The sequence below is a fragment of the Leptonychotes weddellii genome, chromosome 7 (assembly GCF_054177405.1).
Source record: "Leptonychotes weddellii isolate Sample4059 chromosome 7, ASM5417740v2, whole genome shotgun sequence".
Taxonomy (NCBI): domain Eukaryota; kingdom Metazoa; phylum Chordata; class Mammalia; order Carnivora; family Phocidae; genus Leptonychotes; species Leptonychotes weddellii.
Window position 1 is genome coordinate 103713310 of NC_138375.1, and position 21377 is coordinate 103734686.

At 42.2% G+C, this 21377-nt stretch overlaps 1 protein-coding gene across 1 annotated transcript in view; it reads right to left on the minus strand.

The window, feature by feature from the left end:
• The window catches only part of IL31RA (interleukin 31 receptor A), an 84479-nt gene that overhangs the window by 2607 nt on the left and 60495 nt on the right, over window positions 1–21377 (minus strand). Inside the window, exons 7-14 of the mRNA XM_081826860.1 lie at window positions 16819–16898; window positions 14367–14583; window positions 8259–8441; window positions 7243–7344; window positions 6268–6414; window positions 4124–4264; window positions 1735–1828; window positions 544–625 (exon numbers count right to left, since the gene is read on the minus strand). Coding sequence (XP_081682986.1) covers window positions 544–625; window positions 1735–1828; window positions 4124–4264; window positions 6268–6414; window positions 7243–7344; window positions 8259–8441; window positions 14367–14583; window positions 16819–16898 — 1046 coding nt within the window. The remainder of the gene's footprint in view (window positions 1–543; window positions 626–1734; window positions 1829–4123; window positions 4265–6267; window positions 6415–7242; window positions 7345–8258; window positions 8442–14366; window positions 14584–16818; window positions 16899–21377) is intronic.

The window sequence follows — 21377 nt, forward strand, 5'->3', positions numbered from 1 at the left end:
TGAGATCATATGATACATGTCTTTCTCTGTCTGACTTATTTCACTCAACATAATACCCTGCAGTTCCATCCACGTCGTTGCAAATGGCAAGATCTCATTCCTTTTGATGGCTGCATAATATTCCATTGTATATATATACCACATCTTCTTTATCCAGTCATCTGTCTTGACTGCTTTTTAAATGGCATTGAATCTTATAGACAGGCTATCTATTGCTCCCTAACTAGACAGTCAGGTCCTTGAGGGTAGGGCCAGTGTCCTTCAGTGGCATCCCTTATAGGACCAGTTCCATGCCCAGCACACACTGGGTCCTCTGAGCCTCGTGAAGTCCTTTCTGCTGGTTCAAGAGGACGAGGGCCAAAGTCGTTCCAGGAAGGCTCATTCCACCTGTCCTGCCAGCCCTGAGACTTTTTAACCTCAAGTTCTATTGTTGTGAACACTGACAAATCTCGGCCCAGGACTCTTCCCCACCTCCATCGCCCTTCCTTGTCTTCTGCAACCAACCTGCTCAATGATTTCCTTAACAAAAGCAGAAGTACTTACCTTGAAATCATCTCCACGCCATGTAGCTATGCTGCTTTCAGCAGGGTTGGGGACATCAGGACAACATAAGTGCTTCAATTTGCTAATAAGAGATAAGATTTTAAAACAGGAAGTAAGTTCAAGAAGTATGTTACTTACACTGCATGGCTCCACCAGAAGAGTGGAGCTTTGCTACAGGGAATAAATAAGGGCAAGCTTCTGACCTCCTGACGGAAGCTGGGAACACATAGTCTGGAGAGTGAAATTACAAGTCATCAGTGGGATGTGATGGAAAGACACTTTTCTTACCCTCTCCTGCCCCTGCATCCCCACCCTGAGACCTGATGTTGGAAATCACACTATCACAGAACCATGTCTTCGAGATTTATTCTCCAGGAAGGGTAACGCTCTAAGCCTGATATGATACCCACACTTTAGTGCAGTGATTCTCAAAGTGTGGTCCCAATCAGCAGCAGCTGCCTCACCTGGGAGCCTGTTAGACATGCAAAATGTACAAGAGTTTGGCTGGTGGCTTGGTTTCTACCTGTGGTTGGGAAATGAGGTTGACATTCACTTCACTAGAACTAAGCATAGCTGCTTGGCAGAGAAGGCCCTCAACTGTGCAATTCCGGAGAAAGAGGTCTACCGGGGAGGGAGCCCTTGACCAGCAGGGTAGCATGAAGCTCTCTAGGGAGAGAAAGCACAAGACCCTGAGACAAGCTTCCTTTCCCACAGTGGCCCGGGCACGCAGGACAAATGTCCCCACAGCCAGCCCTCCAACACTGCACCATGAACAAGGAACAAGTCTATGCTGGGCGTACTGCTGGCCAGTGCTCTAATTACGTGGGTACGTTCCCTCTCTACCCAGGAGAGAAGCAAGTGGCCTGAGGCCTCCTGCTGCTGCCAGACACTGAGAGAAACGACGTTCTCCCTAACGTTAGAGGCAGATGCCAAATATGGAAGATAAAGCCTATGGGGCGGCTGGTAATCCCCTGGCATAAGCCTGGTACGTGGGCTGTGGGGAGTGAAAGTCCTCTTGTTTGGTCAGTTCTGATGAGCACGGTATGGCATATAAATAAACTCAGTCAATATGTACCAAATTAATAAACGAATAAACACCCCCTTAATAAGAGAGGGCCCTCTCCACCCACGATGCTTCCACCCATTTCAATCCCCGCTTTTGAGGGTACATGCTGTTGCCTATAAACTCACTTGGGTTTTTTGAGACCATATGCCACTGTCAGCATGATGAGAATGAGAAGACCACCTCCAACCAAAGAAGTTATAAATAAAATCTCAAGGACACCTTTGGGAAGAGGAGAACAAAAGTCAGTAAAAGGATGCGCTCCTCACTTTCTTGACAAAAATTAAAGATTAATTTTTTTTTCTTCCAGGACTTTCAGCAACACGTTCCTTATGACTTTTCTTTCAGTTCAATTAAAATGTATTCATAAAAAGAAAGGGCATTTGTGGCTCCTCATCCAGTTCTCTTCTGCCTGAATAATAGTGATATTGTAATAATAATAGATCCAGACTGGTCAATAATTATGTTCACCAGGTTCATTCTCCAACTTTGTTCCTTTAGCACATATTTATTGAGCACGTACCATTTTCCAAACACTATTCTGGGTAATAAAACAAACAGCAATAAGGAAGAAATACAAGATCCCTACTAGCATGGAGCCTACATTCTGGTAGAAAGATTCAGACAACAAAGAAAGATTATTTCAGATATAACAGGATGATAGAGTGTGTTTAGGTAAGACAGTTAGTAACTTTACCTATTGGCAAAGGAAGACTTCTCTGAGAGGTGAAATCTGAGCTAATATTAATAATGACAAGAAACCACTCATGCAAAAATATGGAGAAAGCATTCCTGGCAGAAGAAACAGCAGATGCAACTCTTGAAGCAGGAAGAAGTTAGCACAGATAGAATCAGAACATGGAAGGAGATGAGGTCAGTAAACCCCAGCTCACGAAGGACCCTGAAAGCAATGGGTAGGAATTTGTATTTTATTTAACACAAAACAGAAGCCACTGGGGGTTTCAAGCAGGGGCCTAGGGTTTTAAACTCTGACTGCAGTGTGGAGAATAGACTGCAGAGGAACAAAGACAGAAGCAGGGAGATCTGTAATCTGCAGACAAGTGTAAGAAATATTGAGGCTCCAAGGCAGGCTTTTGCCTTAAATTTGACCCATGGAGAAAATTCTAGTAGATGATGCAATCTGTGCCTAGTGCTATGAAAATACAATATGGGGGCACCTGGCTGGCTCAGTTGTTAAGTGTCTGCCTTCGGCTCAGGTCATGATCCCAGGGTCCTGGGATCGAGCCCTGCATCGGGCTCCCTGCTCACCGGGGAGCCTGCTTCTCCCTCTCCCACTCCCCCTGCTTGTGTTCCCTCTCTAGCTGTCTCCCTCTCTGTCAAATAAATAAATAAAATCTTTAAAAAAAAAAAAAAGAAAATATGATTTTAAAAGATTCTACAGAACAATATCAAAAAGAACTCCAAAAAGGCAGTATTAGTCCATAAAAACAGAACATATTTTCTATATGGAAACACATGCTATATTCACATTTTCCAGAGCCATAAAGATATTTTTATTCTTTTCAAAATGTGATGAGCAAGAGGCTTTCAAGAGTACTTAAACCAGGGGTGTCTGGATGGCTCAGTGGGTTGGGCATCTTGATTTCGGCTCCGGTCTCAGGGTCATGAGGTTGAGCCCCGCATTGGGCTCCACACTGAGCTTGGAGCCTGCTTAAAATTCTCTCTCTCCTTCTCCCTCTGCCCCTCCCTACCCTCTGCTCACACACTCTCTCTCTCTAAAAAAAAAAAGAGAGAGAGAGTACTTAAACCAGAATATTTCTAACTTTTACTGTAAAAATTGGCAATGTCTCCTTACTTTTAATATAAATAATTCTTAAAACAGTTCTAGTATATCTTTAAAATCAAATCTCTGCCCCTCAAGGACTTGAGAAAATTAACATATTTCTGTTTCTCCCATTCCCCTTCTCTGTTTCTTCTTCATCTCTCCTCTCATTCTATCTTCTTTTCCTCTTGAATATTTCCCATAACCATCATACAACACTATATTGTATTTTATATTTTGTTATTAAATTTTTCTTGCTATTTTTTAATATAAAAACTGGTAAGTAGAACATATTGGGTACTTTTTTGCTCTAAAATCTCCACAAATGATGGAAGTAAAGTTCCTTCCTGTGGACAATGGTGCTTGTTCTACCAAGGTTTTCCCTCCAAGGCCCCACTATGTAGTAACCACTGAAACACAGAAACTGGTGACTATGAACTTGGGAACAGCTTTGCAGCAGGGGCTGGTTTGTACTGAGAGTGAAGTTGGAATTAACTTGAACCCTTTTCCTCAAGATGACATGGGACTACCCATGAAGAAAGAGCAAAATGACCAGTCTTTTCAAATTCAGTTCTCAATGTGTTTGCTCTCCCTACTCTCTCCTCACTTCCTACTTCTTCCTACTTATGTACTTCTCTTTCATTAGGCTTCCCCTGCCTTTGGCAAACATCATCTCTAACTGGCCTAAGGGAAATGCCAAGAAGATTTATCCAAGGCATACAGGAAATACTCACTAACTGATAATGTCTTGAAGTTTATCTTGGTGCCGTTGGTTCCCCCAGCCCTGGTGCTGGCCATGACTTGAAGAGTATAAGAGGTCTTTCGTGTCAGGGACTCTAGGCCATACTGCAGGATGTTGGAGTTGACTGTCTTGGCTAAAGGAAAAATACAGAAGTCAAACATGATAGCCAAGCCCAAGTAAAAATTGTGCTTTAGGAAGAGTGAAATAAGAGGGACTGGGACCTGTACCTCCAGGTCAGCCAATCTAATACCCCAATCCTTCTATCCATGGTCTGCTTAAAATTAGGCTATAAAGATATATCAAAGACTTAAACATAAGAGCTAACACTATAAAATTCTTAGAAGACAACATAGGGTAAATGGTGGCCCTGAACTTGGCAGTGGTTTCTTAGATATGATACCAAATACACAAGCAACAAAAGAAAACAGATTAATCTGGACTTCACCAAAATTAAAAGCTTTTGTGCATCAAAAGACATTATCCAGAGAGTGAAAAGACAATCTACAGAAAGGGAAAAAATATTTGCAAATCATATATTTTATAAGGAACTTCTATCCAGAATATAGATATATATATAACTCTTATGACTCAATAACTGAAAGACAAACAACCCAATTTAAAAATGGGCAAAGAAATTGAGCAGACTTTCTCAAAGAAGATATACAAATGGCCAATAAGCACATGCAAAGATGCTCAACATCATTAGTTATTAAAGAAATACAAAACAAAACCACATTGAGAAACCATTTCACACCCATTAGGATAGTTATAATAATTTTTTTAACAGAAAATAAGTGTTGGTAAGAATGTGGAGAAATTGTAACTCTCATCCATTGCTGGTGGGCATGTAACATGGGGCAGCCACTATGGAAAACAGTTGGGTGGTTTCTCAAAAAGTTAAACTAGAATTATCATATGGGCCAGCAATTCCACTCCTAGGTATAGGCCCCAAAGAATTAAAAGCAGAAACTCAAAGAGTATTTGCATACCCACGTTCACAGCAGCATTAATTACAGTAGCCAAAAAGTGGAAACAACCCAAATGCCCATCAACTGATGAATGGATAAACAAAATGCAGACTATCCATAGAATAGAATATTCTTCGGCTATAAAAAGGAATGAGATATTATTACAATCTACAAGATGGATAAACTTTGAAAACACAATGCTAAGTAAAAGAAGCCAGATACAAAAAGCCTCATATTGTATGATTCCATTTATATGAGATAGCCAGAATATGTAAATCCAAAAGACGGAAAGCAATTTTGCGGTTTCTAGGGACTGTGGGAAGAAGACAATGAGAAGAGATGATTAATGGGTACAGGTTTTCTATTTGGGGTGGAAACAGGTAGAGATGACGGTCGCACAACATTACTGATCTACTCAATGCCACTAAATTGTACATTGTTCAATGTTTTAAGTGGTAAATTTTATGTTTTATGTATTTTACCATAACAACAAAAAAAGTTAGCCTAAATAGGAATCCAAGCCTAGCCCAGAATTTAGGATGTCAGTAGATACTGTGGATTCAAGACAAAAGTATGACTTGGCAGTGGGCAACAGGAGTCAGGGTAAAGGGTCCTGCACTGAGGTAAGTGTCACCACTCTACTCTTTAATCCAGGCACACCCCATTCTGCGTTAATAATTGGAAAGTTCCCAGGAGACCCACTTGTTCACAGCCTGACCAGGACAAATTGTATCAACTCCTGTGGTTCCTCCAGGATTCTTAAGTACAGTCACTTCACTCTCATTTGACTCCAAAAAGCTCAAGAGGTAGGTGCGCCTGGGTGGCTCAGTCCTTAAGCATCTGCCTTCAGCTCAGGTCATGATCCCAGGGTCCTGGGATCGAGCCCCGCATCGGGCTCCCTGCTCAGCGGGAAGCCTGCTTCTCCCTCTCCCACTCCCCCTGCTTGTGTTCCCTCTCTCGCTGTGTCTCTCTCTCTGTCAAATAAATAAATAAAATATTAAAAAAAAAAAAGCTCAAGAGGTCGGTGCTCTTGGCCTCATTCTCAGAGAGGGTCAAAGAGGCTAAGTGACTCATGCAAGACTGTAGGGCACCAACCCCTATGGCAGGTGTATCCATAGTATCTCTCTGGGGCTTGGGGGTTTTCCAACTTGGCTACAAGCACACTTACAGAACTCCTTTCCATCTTCAGCTTGGTAAAATATGGTGTAGTTGCTGATGAAACCATTTCTCTGACTCTTGGGAATCTCCTTCCATGTGACTGTGACTGTCTTCACACCAATGTTGTCTGCCTCAGTTACAGGACCCACTGATGGAACTTTACAGGCCAGGGAGAAAAATAATAAGGACTGAATCACAGCTAAGTAGATCCTTTCCCCACAAATGTTGTGGCTGGTACTCAAAGCAAAATCGGTGTCAGAGGTGGGAGGTAGGGGCAGAGTAGGGACACAGCACACCACCTTGTTTGGGAACATAGTTTTCTGGAATTACCCATCTTGAACAGAAGAAAAACACTGTCAAAGGCCTGCAGAAAAGTACTTTCTTACAGAGCCCTCACTGTCACTTGGCATTCAGCTTTCACTCATAGCGGCAACAGCTATTATCAGATACAGCTGAAGGACATGCCCCCATGGGTTACCTTTGAGCGACAGGATATATTTTCTAATGTTGAATCTGGAAAAGGTGAACTTCCAAGTGATAAAAATGAAGTCTGAGCAATTCATCAGTACAACCCTTGATTACTGCTACACAATTAAAAATAATTTTTTTAGCATCTCCAACCTATGATTAACTCTGTAAGGTCCCTAACTTGGTCTTAAAAAAGTGTTGTTTCTGCTTACAGGGCTATTGGCACTAAGCTCCTTTGTGGGGTTGGACAAACTATTTCACCTCTTTGAGCCTTGATTTTCCATTTGTAGAATGAGGGGCTTGGACTTGAGGATCTCTAAATTCTACCCCAGCTTTGAAATCCAGTGAACCTACAACCTGACCACAATTGTGTCAAGCATATGTAGCTTACAAGCTGAAGGTGCAGCACAGCTAAGCACTAAGGCAACTGTGAATGAGCTATAGACATTCACAGCCTTGTCTGGATGTTGGACAGGCCCCAGGGTTTCCTCGCCCCACGGGGCCTTTCCATACATACTGCCTTCTCGGACATAAGCCTGGATGGAATACGACTTGCCCACTCGGTCTCCCAACACTGGATACACAGAGATGTTATAGCACCAGAAGGGCTTTAATTCATCTGTAAAAAAGAGAGAGAAAGAGAGACAGAAAATAAGCCTTAAGCTCAGAGCCTGGCAAAGGAGATCTGTTAGACCGAGTTACATCTACGACTACGGGACATACTCTATTTCTCTACAGTTTCCACATCTGGAAAATAAGGAGGTTAGGTTGGATGGTCTCCAATGTCTATTCCAGTTCTAACCTTTTAAAATTAATTCTTAGAACTAAGTCTTCACTACTCTGATGAAATGACAGAGCCACCCAAGAAGGGAAAAGTAAGAGATCGGGTCCCTCCTCCATCATAGATTTTGTCACATGATTTGGAAGCACTACAGAATAAAACTTAATCCTTCTGTCAATAGCATATCAACCTGGGAACTCAAGTACCATGAATTCTAGCTCCTCTACCATGAACCCCTGCATGAGTATAATTCTTTATATGGGTGCCATTAAGTATTAAGAAATGGTTGGACGGACAGGATTGGGAGGGTGAAACCTCACTCATCTGTCTTTCAAGGAGCAGGGACTTTCTTAAAAAGAAGACTATTCTCTGTATCATTCACCTGGAGAGGGGACCTAGATCTTAAACAGGGAACCAGAACTAAAAGGGTAGCCTGGGAAGGACTGATGAGAGACAAACTCTAGTGTTACCCACATGATCAAGATATCCAGGAAGGGCTCTCTGACGGTGAGGTCACCATGGTGTTTTCCACTTGGAAACAGACCAGATACCTGGTCTGATATCCATGGCTTCCTGGCCCAGCCTAAGTGGGAACCACCAAGAAATATGGCACTTCACTAGGCTTGCACTCACTTTGTCAAATGCTATTCCCCCATATCTACAGCTTTGAAGTCAAAGTTAAAGGTTTTAAAACCAGTGGAAATGAAACTGAATCCTACATAGAGGGAACTTGTGGGGTCCACAGTGGCTACCTTTCTGGATTGTCCAGTTCCTGGCCTGAGACACAGATTCCCAGGAAAAAGTGGAGGACTCTGAGTCCAAATCTGGGAACCATTCAACCATCCATGTGTCCACCTCTGGAGCAGAGCTTTGCCACTCCACCACCAGCTGGTCCTGAGTGAGGCAGGCCTGCATGGCCTCAATGCACTGAAATGCTAAGAGAAGGGAAAAAAAGAGAGAGAAAGCTGCCCAACTCATTCTCCAAATGCACCAGCCACACTGGCATCCATTCACTGCCCAAATCATAAAGAAGGTCAAAATTCAGGATCTCCCCTGCAGCCTCCGCTTATGGTGCTGTTTCCATCCTTTTTACTGTATCACTTTTCCTTGCCTCCCACTTTTGATGATTAAGTACCTTCTTAATCTTTCCTTATGTCCCCAAAATTTACCTGTTTCCGAGAAAAGATCTCACTAGAGAGTTGCTGACTCACAAGACTTACCTTCCACAGGTGCTTGTGCAAGTAAAAGGAAGCGAGTCTAAGACAAAGAATGAATCTCTAAAAGCAGAATTTCAGGTACCAGTAATTCTACAGCTGGGAGCTGGGAAATGGTGCCCCTACAGTCATATCTGGGAGCTGGCTTCAAATTTCAACTATCCAGGCTGGCCCCATGCAACCTGGCTACGGACTGCTCTCCACAAGGCAGTGAGAACTGTATCTGTACCACACCCTCCAAAGCACCTAGGTATGGACTGATATGCAGAGGACAACATTTTCTGCAGGCCTCACCAAAAAACTCATGTTTGGAAACAAGCAACAAGGATTCCTGTAATAGAAAAGTTATAAATAAAATCTTTAAAAATGGGGGGGAGGGGCACGCCTGGGTGGCTCAGTCGGTTAAGCGTCTGCCTTCGGCTCAGGTCATGATCGGGGTCCTGGGATCGAGTCCCACATCAGGCTCTCTGCTCAGCAGGGAGCCTGCTTCTCCCTCTCCCTCTGCCTGCTACTCTGCCTGCTTGTGCGCTCTCTCTCTCTCTGTTAAATAAATAAATAAAATCTTAAAAAAAAAAAAGGAGAAGTTGAACATGTGAGTTCAAATACAATACCTAGGATTTAATTAGAATCAGAGAGCTATCTTATTAAAAATGTTCTAAGTAAGAAGAGAGGAGAACTACTGGAGGCCATTGTGGCACAGAAGGAGGGCACAAAGGGGTGGGGCCCAGAAGATCACAGGGTGCCACTCTCCCCTCTCCTCCGCCCCTTACCACCCACAACATCCCTGAGGCTTCAAAATTGCAATTAACAGAAAGTATGCTTCAATAAACACAAAAGACAGTCCTGGATAAAGGCAGGAAACAGTGTCTTTCAAAAAAATCAAAAAGCCTTCTGAAGCTAGAAGCCTAGGCCAAGTGTAGGAATTTGGTGTGAGGTCTGGGAGTATTGAATCCTGCTATTTCTAGGCAACAAGCCCTAGCAAGCTGTGTGCATATTTAGGAGCCTCTGTTCTTGAAGGTCACAGTTTATGAATCTTTTTCTCAAACTGGGCCTTTATGAGACACTCCAGCTGCTAGTCCCAGAAGGAAGGCCAGGTAATTTGTCAATTTCCTGAAAGGGTCAGGAAAAGCAACTGAGGCATATAGGAAATGTGAAGCTGGAATAGGGGTGGGTGCCAGGACGTCAACCCCATGTGATCCTTAGAGCTCCTATTACCCCCACCTCCCACCCCCCACCCCCGCTCATAGCCTCTAAGCATCCTCATTTACCATTCCAGTCAGGCTAAAAGGCATTTCTAGAGCTTCTAGAATCCTCCCTAACCTCTGGTAGCAGGTAATGTTCATGCTCCCTGATCTTCTCAATTCCTTCTTACTGTTTGTGTGTGTCTGTATATTTTGCTTGGTTGGAAGAACTGTGTGATGTAACCCACACTCCAGAGTCCCTTTGCAGGTCATGCTGGAACCACCCTCCCCAAGATTTTTCTTGCAAATTGTACCCATTATGGTTGAACTCTTTCCCCGCAAAAAGATATCCTCAGTACTGCAGAATGTAACCTTATCAGGAAATCAGATTGTTGTGGATGTTAGTAGTTAAGACAGTGGGTCCTTAACCCAATATGACTGATATCCTCATGAGTGGAATTTGGACACAGAAATAAAGAGACAGAGGAAGCTGGCCACATGAAGACCCAGGCAGAGACTGAAGTTATGCTGTTACAAGCCAAGGAATGCCCTGCCAACACCTTCAGTTTAGACTTCTAGCCTCCAGAACAATGGGACAGTAAATTTCTGTTGTTAGAAGCCACTCAGTCTGTGGTGCATTGTTACAGCAACCCTGGGAAGATCATACAGCACCTTTGGCCTGGCCACCTCCCCTTTCCTGGCCTTGTTTCGTTCACATCCTTTTCTGGTCTCCTCAGAGGCACTTTTGTAATAATTACTTGCACATAAATCCTGACCTGAAGACAGGAGTGAGTGTTGCTTCCTAAGCCCACACTCCTTTTCTTTACCAACACTGGCTGTCTGCAGAGCAGGTGTCAGGTTGAAAGAGTCAAACATGCTGCAGGGATGAAGGGAACAGCCCAGGCTCTGGGCCAGAGAGGAGTGGAAAAGTTTCAATTAAGCCATAAGTCAACAGTGAAAGGGCCTGGGCAGGGCTAAGGGTGCTGAAAGAGAAGTTTCCAAATCATCACACTGCTGTGTGTAAACTCACTCCTGAATCCTTCCATTGTTCAACAAGAACATCTGAACAATTTCTCCAAATACAACATACCCCCAGGTGTAGTAGAAAATCCATATTCTTCCTGGGAGAGGGGGAGGGGGGCTTTGACTGCTAACACCTTTAAGTTCTTGGGGTTTGCATGAAGGCAGTCACTGTGGGCCATCAAATACAGCCCTCAGGCACTATGGTGCCTCACCTTAGCTGTCTGAGCCTACCCTCAGCTCTGTCCCGAGTCTCAACCACCTCCTCATCCCGCACCACACAGTGGCTGGGCTCTTCTGGGCCCTGCCTCAGATCACTCTAGGGCCACCTGCTGGCTAAGGTCCTTTAAAACTCAGAGATGTTCAGGGCGGAAGGAACCTGAAGGTGTATCTATTCCAAACCCTTGTTTTAAAGATGTTAAAATGGAGGCCCACAGAGGTAAAGAACCGGTTCACTGTCAAACGGCATCAAGTCCAAGATTCTGATATATTGTACAAGGTTGGATCATGCAGACTTGGGTTTGAATTCCACCTGAGCAACCGTGGGCAGATTCCTAAGCTTTCCTGAATCTCAGCGTCATCGTCTATGAAACAACTCTAATAGCATCTACCTCGTAGACCCTTTCAAGATTAGCATTAAATTAACCTACTTCATCTGAGCACAATGCCTGACATAGACTAATGAACAGTATATGATAATTACACTTCTTAGTGATTGTTACATTTATAACAATTATTATTATTATAACTATTCTCTAGTTGACTCTACCTTATTAAACAAAATTCTGTAAAGCATTACTTTCTTATACGTCTAAAACAGGAGTCTTTAAACTTTCTCTGTAAGAAGTCAAATAGTAAATATTTTAGGTTTTATAACACATGTGGTCTTTGTCACAACAATTCAACTCTGCCACTGTTGCACAAAAGGAGACATAAGCAAATGTAAACAAATAGGTGTGGCTGTGTTTCGATAAAACTTTATTTACAAAAACAGGTATCAGGCCAGGTTTGGTCCACAGCTGTAGCTTGCCTACATCTGGTCTGGGATTATTATAACCGGTGATCATGCTGACGATTCTGACACAAAGCAAGTACCTTCAGAATTGGGAAAAATTAACAAAAAACCCTATGGGAATTTAGCATAACTTTAGTTAAAATATTATTTTATAGTATTTTTAAAGTTGATAATCCCTGCCTAATAAAAATTTAATCAATCAGAAATTTTATTAAGAATGACAATGGCGGGATGCCTGGGTGGCTCAGTCTGTTAAGCGTCCAACTCTTGGTTTTGGCTCAGGTCATGATCTCGTGGTTGTGAGATCAAGGCCCCACTGGGGTGTGCTCAGCACAGAGTCTGCTTCAGATTCTCTCTCTCTGCCCCTCCCTCCTGCACTCTCTCTCTCTCTCTCAAATAAATAAATAAATAAAATCTTTAAAAAAAAAGAATGACAATATTAATAATTAGCATTAGGCAAATCGTTTTAAATACACAATCTCATTTCATCCTCACAACAGCTCTGTAAAGGAGGTATTACTATAAAATAGCTCCATTTTACAAGTAGCTGAGTTTTAGAGAGGTTACATAACTTGCCCAAAGTTTCTGGTATCTAGATACCATAGTGAAAAAGCCAAGATATGAATTCAGGGCTGTTGGACTCCAAGACCCATGTTTCTATCCCCTATTCCCACTCCAGGGCCACACCAAGAAACTGGCTTTACTATGCACCAGTGCCTCTACTAACAAAGAATGTTTATTCAATGACACATGCATTTGTCAGAAACCTCATCACTAGAGGTATTGGATAGGCAGAAAGTAGGATGCCAGGAACTAAGGATGGTGGGGAATATTATTAAATACTACAGTAATGTCAACTGTAGCTCAAAACACAGATTATGTATACAATTGACCCTTGAACAACGTGGGGGTTGGGGCACCAACCCCCTGGGCAGTTGAAAATCTATGTATAACTTTTGACTCCCCCAAAACTTAACTACTAATAGCCTACTGTTGACTGGAAGCCTTACTGATAACAGAATGGATTAACACATGTTTTGTATGTTACATGTATTACGTATTGTATTTTTTTAAAACATTTTATTTATTTATTTGAGAGAGAGAGCGTGTGCACAAGCAGGGGGAGCAGCAGGCAGAGGGAGAGGGAGAAGCAGGCTCCCCGCTGAGCAGGGAGCCCGATGTGGGGCTTGATCCCAGGAGTCTGGGATCATGACCTGAACTGAAGGCAGACGCTTAACTGACTGAGCCACCCAGGTGCCCCTGTGTATTGTATTTTTACAAAAAAGAATGCTAGAGAAAGTAAAATATTATTTAGAAACTCATAATAGAAAATACATTTATACTATTGTACAGTAAAAAATTTGCATATAAGTGGACCCACCCAGTTCAAACCCATGTTGTTCAAGAATCATCTGTATATAGGAGTTCTAAAATGAGGCAAGGGAAGAAAGTGGTTCAGTTTAAGGGGAAGAGGAAGAAGGGAGTATAGGCAAATAGGTCTACAGCTGGTAGTACAAAGGCCTGAACCAGTCTAGGTCTAAGTAAAGAGAAGTAAAAAATTGGAGAGTGCATTACCTAACTATGATGTGTTTCAACAAATAGTTACCGAGCACCTTTTCTATGCCAAGTGCTCTATGCCTGTTCTAGGTGTTGCAGATGGGGGGGGTAGTGGTATGAGGAAGAGGAAGAGGAGGAAAAGAAAAACGGACAAAAATCTCTGCACTCAAGGAACTTGCATCCAACTGAGGGAGAGATAGGTATTAAACAAAATAAAGGAGAAAATCTATATAATGAGAAACAGTAAGATTTATAGAGAAAAGGAAGTAGGAGAGAAGAAATCCCTTGCCTGCAATTCCTTGACTAAGAATCAAAGAAGGTATTTTATTCTAACATGCGATATAAAAGATGAGTTTGCCTGGGATCAGTAAAATGTTTAAAACTACTTAATCAAAAGCATAAGGAGCACTTTATTGACAAGTATAAACATCAGAAATTTTCTTAACTTAGGAGTCACATGGAAAAAAGAACATGGAAGAGTGAGCAAACACAGGCTGGGACTTTGTCAATACTGTGAGAGGGAAAACTCAAAAGAGAAGTTTCTGCCACTGAGGACAAACGTGGTTTATCAGACAGTTTTCTATGGCTCACTCAGACCAAAGCAAGTTCAAGCTGCTTGCAGAACTTTTAGGTGTATGACTTTGTCTCATATGACTTTATGAAGTCTCTGCTTTTCAACACAGGCTTTGTTCCAAAGGAAGTGTATTTCAAGGGGCTCATTAATTACCACAAGATTTTGGTCTCCTCAGCATAACCTAAAAAGCTCCCACTTCATTTTCATTTTGACTTGAGAGAAAGAGCAATCCTTGAGGGGACTTCCTGGCCAACTCGTTGGGACCAGGCATCTAAGTAAGAAGTGTACACTCTACTTACACTTTTCATCAATAGCCGGAATCCTCAGGGTGGCCACCGGAGATTCCCCAAGAGAATTATAAGAAATCACATACACCCAGTGGGTCTTGCCTCCCAGATACAGTTCATGCGTCTGGTTAGTGGTGTTCACTGTTTCTGTGAGATTAGTGTTGTTTTCTGGAAAGTACCATATGTTGTACCCAAGGGCCTTCTCCAGGACCGGAGCTCCGCTTGCCTTCTGAACCCAAAGGAAACAAAATGTATTGCCAGAAACACAAAAAGATCGGCACTGAGATGGTAATAAATGGTGAGCATGAGGGGTGAGGGGTAATGTTAATTATTAGGTGCTAAACTACAATTAGGTCATCACCCTTCTGGGATGAGTAACACACCCCGTGTGGTGTTATTAATCCTTCAAGGGCCAAAAGAGATTTGATAAATGGTCCGTTGGTATCAACCCTTAACAGAAGTCTAATTTCATGAGGCTTCACTAGGAGAAGGTGCAAGCCAATGTAAGCAAGTCATTTTGATGCTTATCTTTCTTGCCCTCCCACATGCACAGGACAGTATAAGCTAAAAATGTGAGGCATTCACTCCAAGAATCCCAATTCTGTTCTAGCCCTGGAAGCTTCTCTGGAAGCTTCCAAGGGTTGGAAAGTACCTGTGCAGTTACATAAAAAGCAGCATGCCTCCTCCTTTGAGAAAGGAGCGAGCTTCCCTGGACCAGCCATACCAGATAGCCCAGCTAAGAGGCCTAAAACATTCACGGTTGCCCTACCAGTCCTAAACCTGTGGTGAGAAGCCTAAGGTGACCCCAGGGATTCCAAGCCAAACTCTTCTTTTCAGCCTCGAACCTGAACCTACTAATCATATGTTTTTGCCTAGGGATCACCTTGCTGAGTATTTCCCAGGAATTATAGGGCTTTCCAGTTGTTCACTTTGTGTTGCTGACAGCACACACGGATGGAGTAAAGTGACTGAATGTAAGGTCAGACAGGACTTTAGAAGTCACTTTGTCCCACTGCCTTTCCAGTTCAGGAATGGACAGAAACTTCCTAATGACTGGGAGGTTTTTACTTCTTAAGACAATGCATTCCCTTTTGTAAACAACAGCTTTATTGAGATGTAATTCAGATACCATAAAATTCACTACTTTAAGGTATACAGTTAAGGGGTTTTTTTAGTGTATTCGCAGAGCTGTGCAATCATTACCACCATTCAGTTTTAGTCCAATCTCTTTAACCAACTTTAATTCTTAGACACCTCTCCTACTGAGGCAAAATAAGGACCAGTCCCTGGATGAGGAGGAGAAGGAGGAGGGCATTCAAGTCCATTTCACCAACTTCCCATGTTAGCCTACTTGACCCAATACTCTGTGGCTGACCACATGCGGATATGTGCCATTGTTTGCTTTCCTTCCCCAAAAATATGTTGACTGAGTGATTTGTTTCCACACTTAATCAGTGAGAAAGAAACCACAACATCTGGGATTCACACAATCTTGATTTTCAAAGGTTTCCCAGTGCGCCTGGTTGAGCCCTCCCTGGCCCGCTGCCCCTACAACCTGAGGGTGCCCCATAGCCCCAGGGCGTGAAGGGAGTGGGGAGAGGCAGAGGACATAATTGGGATTAGAATATCATTTGGTAAAGCAGGTGATTTCTCCATTTTCAGAAGGATTTTAAACTTGCCTGGACTTTAGCAAGTATGAAATAATATGATGACTGTTTCCTGAACACTCTGGACACCACTACAGAGTTCTGACATCTCACTGCTCTCCTCCCCCTCTTCTCCCCTCCTCAACTCCCCCATCTTTTCTCTCCTGGTTCCTGGCTGGGTTTTTCCCCCTCATATTTGCCCTTTTCCTTTCCTATTTATTCCCTCTACCCCTCCTTTTCTGTTCTTTGTCCAACCTTCTCTTCTTTTCTCCTCTCTGCATGATGCCCCCACCTTCTCCTTTATTCCTCAACCCCAGGCCTCCATCCTAGAAAGTACCATTTGGCCCCTGTTCTGTCCTTGTACCCCACTATACCAGTACTCAAAGGGACACATGTGCAGTATATGTCTTCAATGACCTGAGGACACATTAGTGAGCTGACCCCAAGTCAGTGCTCTTCTCCCATGTCAGGTTGGGTGCTATACAATATTACGCTGCCTTCTAATGCAGACAGCCAGGGGGTTTTCCCCAGAAGGTCAAGGTGCCCCCTGCATGTGCACTTTGTACCTTAAATGTTAATGTTTCAGAACAAAGAAGAGAGGGGGCAGCGTCTGAAGGCACATTTAGGCCAACTGTAAGATGACCTATGAGGCTTTGTGAACTGAGAAACCACAGTGAGATTTGGGGCATTATAAAGCCTCCAGGGAAGGAAATTCAGGAGGTAAAAGTTCAAGAATTACAGTTCTTGGAGGTGTAAAAGACCAAGGGTTTTAAACAGAAAAACAAAAATCAACAACAAAAAAACTGTAAGAAGGTCACCTTCCACATCAACTGCACTGGCCTTCTTCCATCAACCTTGGCTGGTCTCAGGACCCTCCACAGATCCAGGCCATAGGGAGCTGTAGGGAAACAAGAGTGAGGTGCTCAACATAAGACAGAAGGGAGCTGAAACAGAATACAGTGGAATTAGCTGGGCTGCCTATTAGTAATGCAGTTGGGAAGGGTTTGCTGGAGGGAGTCAGGAGGAGTAAAGTGGTTGGTGGAGGGATGGCAGCATTGCAACAACCCACAATGTCTTCATTTTGTAGCCAAAGGATTGGCATCAACCAAAGTAAAAAATAAAACTGCTCTTGGATCTGATGACTTAATATAAGGTAAAAAAAAAAAAAAGTACAATAAGTAGTACTGTAATATAATTTATCACTGAAATCTGGATTGAAAGGTAACATCTCATGTCCTGTAAGATATAACATCTATATACATTAAAGCTGGGGATGACACAGAAACTGATAAGGAGATAGATACATAAATAGAGATATATTATTATATTATATATACACTTTCAGGGTGCAAGAGAAAGAAAGAGGGAGGGAGAAAGAGAGACCAAGATCTACTCCCAAAAATGTTAAGATGTTATAAAATATAAGAAAGAATTAAAGAAGAAAGGAGCAGAGAAATAATCTTTACTACGTCATTTCCTGAGCTTTAAATTCAATGCTGATCTTTGTGGCAGAAAAAGCAAAAAAGGATCATATTGAATTGCACGTTTCTCATAGCCTGACAAAACACAACCATATGAAGGAGCAAGTATTTTCTGGCTAGGGGAATGAATTAATAAATGGAATTTATCATGGGGATCCTCTTAAAAAGACAATGGGAAACATAAAGTCCAGTGTCTGCAATCACAGTTGAGCAAAAGTACAGAAATATGACATATGTATGTTTTTCATATTTGTGTCCTACAAAATGCAAGGGCATAAGGTTATACCTGATTTATACATTTCTCCAGTGAATAACATCAATCCAAGACAATACGGTTCAAGTGTGTTAGCTTCTGATGATCTAACCAGACAGGGATAATTTCAAAATTCTGAGTTTCTGATTTAAGAATGACCTATGCACGTTAGCCATGAGAAGAAAGCAGAGAATTCTAAAGAACTCTCCAGAAGGCTAGTGGCCTGTAATTTGGAGAAGGAAGGAAATGTCTCTAACTGAAGATGCAGTTAATGAACTCTGAGTTTTCTCTTGAGGAAACCACATGGCTGAAGATAATGTAAGAAGATCTGCAGAGAATGGGGTCAACCACTCAGGCCAAGATCTAAACTATTTTAGTACTGACATAGACTGTTTTCAAGTATCTGAAATCACACTTGGGGTGACTGGGTGTCTTAGGGTGAAATGAACCAAAGGGCAATTAAGTCAATAACCTGTTTTGTCAGCAATGGAGAGTCACATTTCTACAACTACTCTTGCAGAAGCTGAAACGGGTAAAACAGTCTAACTGGTAGGTCCCGATCTTGGTGAGATCTACTGTAATTCTATATAAGTTGCATATCAGGAAATTGGAACTATTTAGACTTTAAACATGACTTCATTTGTACTCCAGTAAGATATTGTCTTACTGTCTTACAAGCTCTGTCAGAAGTTATCTGATTTCCCAAAGAAATCAATATTCTTCAATATCAATGTCTTCAAATCGATTCTTCAATAAAAAATCAGAAGACAGACAGCCTGTACTCAGCTTTCTCAGACAGGGAACAAGAGGCTGGTTTCAACCTGTCTACAAGCCAATGAGATGTGAACACAGACAGAGTTCCTCCAGGCAGATAGCTTTAGCACAAGGCTCCAACGTCATGAGACCTTCAAAGGCGACCCACGGAATTGGAAGGACTCTCACTCCATCTCTCACTTGCAGAGTCTCTCCATTCCCATTATGTTCAGTCAGACTCAGAGATAATAGCACTGAGAGTAAGAAAGAAAAAATCTAAAGGCAAAGTGTGTTTATAATCGAGCCCCGAATATTCATCTGAAGGACAGAGGCAAAATAAACTGATTATTAGATAATCAGTCATTGCAGGGACTTGGTTAGAAATATGAGCGAAATTCTCCTTAGATTTTTCCCACAGGCAGGCATTTAGTTGTAGTAGATGGTGATGGTAAATGAATTTAATCAGGTATTTTCTCCTTTCACTGAGACCACTATTTCCTGCAGATAAAGGCCAAAAAGGAACCATCTTCCCCCTATCGAATTCCCACAGATGCAGCTTTTAGTAAAGCCATTACCTGAGTAGCCTGTAAATCTACAATGAACAGCAGTTGTCCATTAACCACGAGCTAGTAATGGCTTTGCCGTATAATCAAAGTTAGAAAAGTAATAATTCTGTATTTGTAAAAGAGCAAAATTAAATTTTTCCAAATCCATCAAAATATCTACATATTCAAAGGCATCAATTCTTTGGACGCATTAGCAACAATTTCATGCTATCTTGCTTCCATTGCAATCTGGGAATGTCCACAAGTACCACCAGTCAGACATGTCAGACAACCTGGTGCCCTTGCTGACGATCAATAATAAGAATAGTGAACTTATAGCCAAGTGTCACTATACTAAGCATTTTACCTGATTCACCTCATTGAATCTCCACACCCTTATAATTAGGTAGACTAGTACTGTCATCACCATTTCTGAAACAGAGAAGCATGTTTGAGTGCTACAAGCTTTTAGGTGATAAAGCCAGGATCAGAATATAATTACATCTGTGTCATGTAGTAGGTACTTACATGTTTAAATGTGGGTAAATAGCCCCAATAATCAATCTATCGAAATCCAAATGAAAATAAGTAATGTTTCACATTTGACTTAGAAAATTTCAAACAATTAGAAATGGTTTGAGGCGGTGTGTATTAAACAACTGGCATTTCATTGTGAAATAGGGAAACAAATTATTTATGAATTGGAAAACGGGACATTAGGATTTGCTGGGAGCCAGGGGGTGCGTCTTCATCGATTTTCTGTGGGATCCTGATAAAATGAAGAGAAACAAAAGCAAAAGCTCTACAGTGGTGACTTTGATAAATAAGTGGTTTGATTTAATCAGCCACAGGCCCAGACAACACCAGCATCTAGGGCTCTGCTAACGAATCCCAGCCCAACTAGCCAAAATAACAAATTAGCCGAAACAGTAAATCTTGTTTCTGGCAGCAAAACAAGGGGATGAAACTGAAACTGGAACTGAAACTGACATGAGAGAGCAGCTGGGCTGTCATGAGCTAACGGAAGACATAGAGCCACTGTGGCACCGGGAGGTCACTGGAGAGAAGACTGCCAGCTACAGGGCAGGGAAGGGCCATGCAAAACAGGGTTATACCTGACGTAGAACTTGATCTCCCAGACCACCTGCTAAAAGGTATAGCAAAGACAGAGGACACTTCACCCAACAACACTGCATGCATTGCATTCTAATCTTTTCAAAGGGAGGGCTCAGTTAAGACAGACAACAACCAACTACTCCTACAGATTATAAACAATGGGCCATTTTTTTGCTGTGTAATTTATGTGCTGTTTAGTATTTGTAAACTATTATATTTGTATTCATTTGATACTTTGAGGTGATGTCTGTAGAATGTAAATGTGTTCCCAAATAGTGTATGTAGTTTTAATCAAAAGTTACATGGGATCCACAAACTGACTAGTTTTGTTTTAATCATGTCTGTATTTCTTTCTTTTTTTTTTTTTTAAAGATTTTATTTATTTATTTGACAGAGAGAGACACAGCGAGAGAGGGAATACAAGCAGGTGGAATGGGAGAGGGAGAAGCAGGCTTCCCGTGGAGCAGGGAGCCCAATGCGGGGCTCGATCCCAGGACCCTCGGATCATGACCTGAGCTGAAGGCAGACGCTTAACGACTGAGCCACCCAGGCGCCCCTCATGTCTGTATTTCTATTGATGTAAAATTTATATAGCCCTTACCATTTGTAAGGTACTGTTGTTCTAAGTACTTAAAGACGTAAAGATTTGGGGTTTTCTATGACTTTTTCTTGGACTGCTAGAGCCTGACATAGAAAACTAGATGCCTGAATGGCATAGATGAATGGAATCTAAGGGTAAGAAGGACCTTCAGAATCCAAATCAAAACCTCAATGAGATACCACCTCACACCAGTCAGAATGCTAAAATTAACAAGTCAGGAAATGACAGATGTTGGCGGGGATGCGGAGAAAGGGGAACCTTCCTACACCATTGGTGGGAATGCAAGCTGGTGCAACCACTCTGGAAAACAGTATGGAGGTTCCTCAAAAAGTTGAAAACAGAGCTACCAAACGATCCAGCAATTGCATTACTGGGTATTTACCCCAAAGATACAAATGTAGGGATCTGAAAGGGTACGTGCACCCCAATGTTTATAGCAGCAATGTCCACAATAGCCAAACTGTGGAAAGAGCCAAGATGTCCATCGACAGATGAATGGATAAAGAAGATGTGGTATATATATACAATGGAATATTATGCAGCCATCAAAAGGAATGAGATCTTGCCATTTGCAACGACGTGGATGGAACTGGAGGGTATTATGCTGAGCGAAATAAGTCAAACAGAG